Source organism: Mastomys coucha, unplaced genomic scaffold (genome assembly GCF_008632895.1).
Source record: "Mastomys coucha isolate ucsf_1 unplaced genomic scaffold, UCSF_Mcou_1 pScaffold15, whole genome shotgun sequence".
In the NCBI taxonomy this organism is placed as follows: domain Eukaryota; kingdom Metazoa; phylum Chordata; class Mammalia; order Rodentia; family Muridae; genus Mastomys; species Mastomys coucha.
The window spans coordinates 157095208-157102315 of record NW_022196897.1 but is presented as its reverse complement, the minus strand read 5'-3'; the positions used below and the strand labels follow the sequence as shown (position 1 = coordinate 157102315).

General features: G+C 49.4%; 1 protein-coding gene across 2 annotated transcripts in view; it reads right to left on the bottom strand.

Annotated features, from left to right (window-relative positions):
- Positions 1-2666: 2666 nt before the first annotated feature.
- Positions 2667-7108, bottom strand: part of Dok5 (docking protein 5) — a 153451-nt gene continuing 149009 nt past the window's right edge. For both annotated transcript variants that reach the window (XM_031372879.1, XM_031372880.1), the window contains exon 8: positions 2667-3169. In XM_031372879.1, coding sequence (XP_031228739.1) covers positions 3105-3169 — 65 coding nt within the window. In that variant the 3' untranslated portion in view covers positions 2667-3104. The remainder of the gene's footprint in view (positions 3170-7108) is intronic.

The window sequence follows — 7108 nt, the reverse complement described above, 5'->3', positions numbered from 1 at the left end:
ATCAGACTGGCGGGGGGCGGCGGCCAGCGCCATCTTTGAGGTGCGGTGCTTCGCAGCTCTCCACACTTCTGCTTTCAACTACACAAAAGGTCTTTGCAACAATGGGCTAAGCCTGCAAAGGAAGGCACATAGCTTACCTGCCTGTCCTCCAGTCCTCCCTCAAATAAACAACCCCAATACCACTTAGCCCACGGTACAATTAAAACACCAACTGAGTCGAAGAAGCATCGCCTAGTCGCCAGATTCCAGGTTCTTGGCAGCACTGCGGTGTGCCTTTGAATTTAATTTTAATTATTACTAAGACTAGTGTTGCCCCTGCCCACGCCTGCACTTGTTCATTCACCCTTGGAGTGAATGAACTCCAAAACTCAGTTCAAACCAACATCCCAATGGCTGAAGTGCAGATAGCAGTGTCTCTTGGCAAAGCCTGGACATTTAATAACAGATAGTACGTAGGGCTCTTGTTATCCACCATAGTGCCGAGGCTGGCAGCTATGACATGGTTGAATAGCTTGTCCCTCGTGCTTATGAATAAAGCTTTATTTTTCAAACAGGGAGGCAATGGAGACCGCCTAATGCACAAAGTCTAAAATACCCATATTCTCATTCTTTTTAGAAGAAGCTGCCTCTGCCCCCAGACTGCCTGTCTTGGAAGCTTACAGTCCAAGCTTGGGAATTTGGTGGCCTGGGTTCTAATGTTGGTCTCCCACCTAGCAAGTTAGTTTCTGCGTGGTGCTTGAGATTGCACATCAGGAAAAGGAAGAGGCTAACTAAACTGACTTCACAGAGCTACTGGAGGACGTCACTGACATAGAACAACTCAAATATTTCCGACAGGAGCCAGGGCCAGTGTGTCTAAAAGTCTCTTTCTTATCAATGGCCCTTTCCCTAAAGATCTCCAATGAGACCTCGCTTGCAGCTAACTCCATTCAGTAACACGTCTCCGCACATCATTAGCTCGAGACTCGCTTTGGCAATTTCGACTTCATTAAAATTATAATTATTCCTTTTCGTTCCCTTCCCTTTATCTGCTCCTCAACTTAAGCTCCTCATTGTCTGCCAAGGCCGAGGGAATCTGGGAGAGTTGCTTATGAGACCATCCGCAAAGCAAGGGAGAAGAAAAGGAAACCCAGGTAGAGCCAGAAAGGAAATGAGCAGGGCGAGGGGCGCTAAGTGTGCATGGCGAGCCGCTTTGTTAGGAGATGAAAATGGATCCACGTGGGAGAAGGAAAAGCAAAGGGTGACGTGGGGGGAGGGGGGCAGGGAAGCTTCAGAGAACCCAGACAGCACCGATGCATTCTGGGGAGGTCATCAGACCCAAGCCACTAGCTCACCCTAATCCACTCACTAGTTATTAGCTGACTTCAGACCTCTCTCCTGAGATCTCTCACCTCCTGAGGAAGGCCCTGACCCCAGGTGTCCTTGGGATCCCAGCTCTCTAACAAGTAGTGTGCTTAGCTTAGCAGGCTTGGATTTTTAGCTAGGCCAGAGGGGTTATAAGGGGCGTCTAGCTCCCCTTTGAGGCCTTCTAGAGAAGCCCAAACAGCAATGGGTCTCATGGGAGCCTCTGCAATATATTTTTTTTTCTTAAACTCATGTATTTTCTTCCATGAAAATTATTTCAAAGGAAGCTAGTGTGCAGCAGTATGCATTCAAGGTGGATTCTCCCACATAGAGAGAACTCCATTCCAAGGATAGGAATCTGACCTTCTCTTTTTATCTGTCCATCTGACACTCAGGCTGTGTGCCAGTCTCAGCTCTAGGGCAGAACATTGTAGCTGTCAGACTCAACAAAGAGACACAGAGACCATCCAGGTCGATTCGAATTCAGGATACAAGGCGCACTGTAAAACACACCCCTGCTCTGTGTGGAATTTGGACCTCACTTGCATTTTTAAATACCATATAAGCACTGCTCACCTGAAGATCCCGTTTAATTAGCGGACATGACAGCAAGCAAGGTGAGTGCCCCCAGCTTACTCTTCCAGCCTGGCGAGAACATAACCTCTAACTGTCACGAGATTCAATTCCCATCTGGTACCTCCCCAGTGACACAGCCTGAAGAGCGGGATGACCTTCTCTTTAGAAGCCCATCGCCCCTGGAGGCCCATTGAGCAGGTGCCGCTCAGTACTGCAATTGCATCTCCATTCCCTTGATGCCCTCCTCTGGAAGGAATTAAGATTCTTAGCAACAGAGCCTGAGTCTCTGCCCCTCTACATGCCCAGAGTCCAGCGGGCTCTGGGAACAAGAAGACTCCAGATCTGATTAATAAGTGAGTGAACAGATGTGTCCGTGGTTGGATTTGTGTCAAACAGAATCCAGAACCTTGTGTCCAGTGCAGCCACCTTCCAGATACACTAAGTGGGGGCACAGAGAAAACTGGCACCAGGACCTGAGGACCGCATGGGTGGTAATGCTGCTCATTTTAAAATGCCTTATGTAAGTAGTCTACTCAAAATAAAGGCTTTTAGGGGTGAGAGGAGCTTGGGGAGAATGCATGTTGCATTGTAAGCAGTATTAATGGGTCTTCTGAGGGGGTCTTCATTGAGAAGAATGAGTGGAAATGTTGATTTAACTCATTGGGAGTAGAACCAAATGTGAGTTCATGAATGAGACGGAACGGCAGCGCCAGTCACCAGGGGACAGCACATACAGAACTAACAAATACTGAAGAGGCATTTTATTGTCCATGTTGACTGCCTTACGACTGAAACACATACAAGGAAAATCACACAAATCCACAAAGGGACAGACTCAGAGAGGCACAAGGGGTACTTGTCACCAATAGAAAAATCAGTCCGTAGTAGCGACACCAACTCCTTCTGTCCAGATATAAAAACAAGATGGGTTGATATTATCCAGCATGTTTCCATGAGGTTAGGGCTGTATCTTTAAAAAAAAGAAAGAAAGAAAGAAAAAGAAAAGGGAAAAATATATGTACATATGTTGTCCCCGTAGCATTTCCCATGGCCACACACATTAGCAGGGCGCAAAGCTGCTCTTCTTCGCTTCCCACTCTTCCGGGCTGTCCCTCTGTGTCCTCCTGCATGTGGATCTGTGGCTGACACAGCACAAATGTGCTGACAGCTCTTGGCGGTTGCTGTCAGTGCTCGGACCGGTAGGTTGGGAAAGTCTCTGTCCGATGAAGCTTCAGCGGGCTGGTGACATCTTTCCCAAAAAAGAATTGGAGAGGACAAAGAGTTATCTCTCAAGAAAGCTCGAGACCAAATTGGCTAGTGATGCCATTGATTAAGTTTCCCAGAGAGAAGTGGCATGCTCAGGACAGTGGACTGTATTCCTAAGGTCACTCCCAGTCAATACTCATCCCAAGAGAATCCATGACTAACGTATCATTGGCATTTGGCCTTTGCATTCAGCCCTGGTCAGTCTGTTCCAGCTGTGTTACTCCTTAAATTCGCATCTGTAGTCCTCCCTGTGTCATGGTACTCAGAGGGGATGCATGGAAAACACAAGAGAAGGGGGAATTTTGATGTAGACACTCTCTGCAAACCTGACTCAGAATAAAACGATCTCAAGCATTTTTCTTATGTCACTGATAGAAGGCTTTGTTTAACGCCCTCTATTCCAGTTCAGTTTCCAGCCAAGTGAAGACATCAAGAGTGTCCCCTGAGAGCCCAGGGAGAGAGGGCCAGGAGAGTGAATGGAAATCGGGGATGTGGGGAGCATCTCTAGAGTTGTGCCAGAGACCTGAGATGGGGGAGGCTCCAGGAGTCTATGAGGGTGGCTCTAGCTGAGACTCCTAGCAGTGGGGGACATGGAGCCTGAAGTGACCACCTCCTGTAGCCAGGAAGGACTCCCAGTGGAGGGATAAGGACACCAACCCACCCACAAAACCTTCCACCCAAAATTTGTCCAGCCTACAAGAAGTGCAGGGACAAAGATGGAATAAAATCTAAGGAATGGGCAACCAATGACTGGCCCAACTTGAGACCCATCTGGTGGGCAAGAACCAATTCATGACACTATTCATGATACGCCATTATGCTTGCACACAGGAGCCTAGCATAGCTGTCCTCTGAGAGGCTCCACCCAGCACTGACCAAAGCAGATGCAGAGACCCACCGCCAAGCATTAGATGGAGCTTGGGAAATCTTGTGGCCGAGTTGGGGGAAGGATTGAGGAACCCAAATGGATAGGGACTCCACAAGAAGACCAATAGAGTCAACTAACCAGGACCACTGTGGGGGTCTCGAAGACTGAACCACCAACCAAAGAGTATACAAGGACTGGATCCAGGCTCCTCCACCACCGCACATATGTAGCAGATGTGCAGTTTGGTTTTCATGCTGGTCCCCCAACAAATGAGTTGGGGCTGCCCCTGACTCTGTTGCCTGCCTGTGGATCCTGCTCCCCTAACTGGGCTGCCTTGTCTGGCCTCAGTGGGAGAGGATGTACCTAGTCCTGCAGTGACTTAAGGTGTCAGGGTGGGTTGGACCTCCCCCTTCTCAGAGGTGAAGGGGAGGGAGGGATGGGGTGAGAGGCCATGTGAGAGGGGGACTGGGAGGAGAGGGGCTGCGATTGGGATGTAAAGTGAATAAATAATTAATGGATAAAAGAAAAAAAGAATGCCCCCCACATACACCTCAGAGTTAATGCAGGAACTGGCAGGCTTCCTCTATACAGGGCCAGAGAGCAAAACTAAGTAGATACTAACATCAGGGTAGCTGCCAGAGTGAACACACAGTGTGTGACCATGTACATCCCTGTAAAGTTGAATTAAGAAACACAGGAACAGGGCTGGAAGAAACCAGTTTGCCCTGTCTGACAGCCACGCACCCTTCATTTTATAAAACCAAGATGTTTTACTGCCACCTGCTGGCTTGAGGAGGCACAAGCAGAAATTTTACAGGGCTAAGGGAGTTCTCAGTGGACACAAAGAGGGGGGAACATTGAGACCCATCAAGCACGGATGCTTCATGCACACTTTCAAAACCACATTGTGTATAACTGCTGAGCCAAGAGAAAAAGGTTGGTGCCGCGTGGCTCTGCGGTTCCAGGGCCGCCCTCAGCTGACTCTCCCTTCCTCTGTCACGAAGGCCCTGACTGAGCCCTTAGGCCTCAGCTGCCATCACCCTCCTCACCCCTCAGAAGAAACACAGGTAATGCCTGACACAACTCATCTCCCGCTTCTACAGGATAGACGCCTTTCATACTCCCACGCTGTCCTACTGAGGATTAAGGGACGCGCTAGGGGATTTGTGAGCTGAAACGGTTTGCAGAGTTATCCCAATCTCTGCCCCAAACTAAAACAGATACGAAGAGAACCACGGCTTGCACAGAGTGAAATGGCTCTGTGAGTGCCTGCCTCCAAGCCTGAGAATCTGAGGTCAGTCCTCAGAATCCACGTGGTGGAAGGAGAGAACAAATCCCAAACGCTGACCTCTGACCTCTCATGTATATGTCATCAGTGCAAACCACACACATACATACACACATGCACACACACAGGCACACACACATGACCTCACACACATTTCTCCATTACATATGTCTCTCTCTCTCTCTCTCTCTCTCTCTCTCTCTCTCTCTCTCTCTCTCTCTCACACACACACACACACACACAAATACTTTTTAAAAAAAAAAAGAGAGACACAAAAGCTTGGACTCTTATAAGCCTCAAATCTGAACCCAGACTAAATCCCTGGCCTGTAGAGTAGAGGTGGTGATGGGTATGCAACACTCCCAGGCACCTCTCACCTCCCAGGCAACCTGAATGTGTGCTCTAGTCTCTTCCTGATGCCCACGCTGCAACATGGAAACACAGCATCCATGGGTGGTGCTAGAACTAGTCGGTATATATCCCAGCATGTCTTTGTTATGATTTGATGACAATTTCCTGCTGGGAGCAGAAAGCCTAGATGTGGCATTCAAGAAAAGTCCACATCTGGAGTCAAGTGTTCTCTTTACACTCCAGACGCTTCCAGGAAAACTGGCAAGACAACAACCACGAGGGGCCAAGTGGAAGCCGGTGGCTAAACTGAATTCGTCAGTGAGATGTGAATGCTGGGCTTGGCTTTGGACAGGAAAGGATGAACTGGAGGACTGCCTACCCACTCCTGTGGGATGCTAGACAGCCAGTAGCAGCCTGGAGTCCACACTGGGCTCAGGTACGCTCTGGGCCACCACATGGCTGACTAGAGGCGGCTGCAGATAGCTCTCAGATAAAGGTCATAATGCATGTGACCTTGACAAAGGTTCCACCAGATCCATACTGTCCCCCCTCACTCACTCCATGCCCCCCACGGCCCTGCAGATGTGAACAGGATGCCTGGTGTGTTAGGGTTTTACTGCTGTGAAGAGACACCAAGACCAAGGCAAGTCTTATAAAGGACAACATTTAATTGGGGCTGGCTTACAGGTTCAGAGGTTCAGTCCATTATCATCAAGGTGGGAACATGGCAGCATCCAGGCAGGCATGGTGCAGGAGGAGCTGAGAGTTCTACATCTTCATCTGAAGGCTACTAGTGGAAGACTGACTTCCAGGCAGCTAGGGTGAGGGTCTTAAAGCCCACACCCACAGTGACACACCTACTCCAACAAGGCCACACCTCCAAATAGTGCCACTCCCTGGGCCAAGCATATTCAAACCATGACACCTGGCTTGCCTTCTTTCCCCAGGGCCTTTCTTAACTGCTACAGGAGCACGATTGTAGGAGGGAAGCACACATATTCAGAAAACAAATGAACTCCCCAGCCTCCGCACTGGCTCCAAGAATCCCCCTGAGAATGGGCCTGAACTGGCACGGGCTGGGCTCAACCCCGTGAAAATGTTCTGATCTTAGCAAGTGGGCCTGTGCCTCACACTGGGGCCAGGGCCTCCTCTCAGAGCTAAGGACCATCATATGACACTGCCAGGGGCTCAGAACCTGGGTCTCTTGCCCACTGCTCAACCCATGAGTCCCATGATCCTTAGAACAAACTGATTGCTATGTCTCCAATCCTTAATTCTTTACAATGGAGGATGAGGATGAGGAGGAGGAAGAGGAGGAGGAGGAGGATGGGGAAGAGGAGGAGGAGAAGGAATAGGAGGAAGAGGAGGAGTAGGAGGAAGAGGAGGAGGAGGAAGAGGAGGAAGAGGAGGAGGAA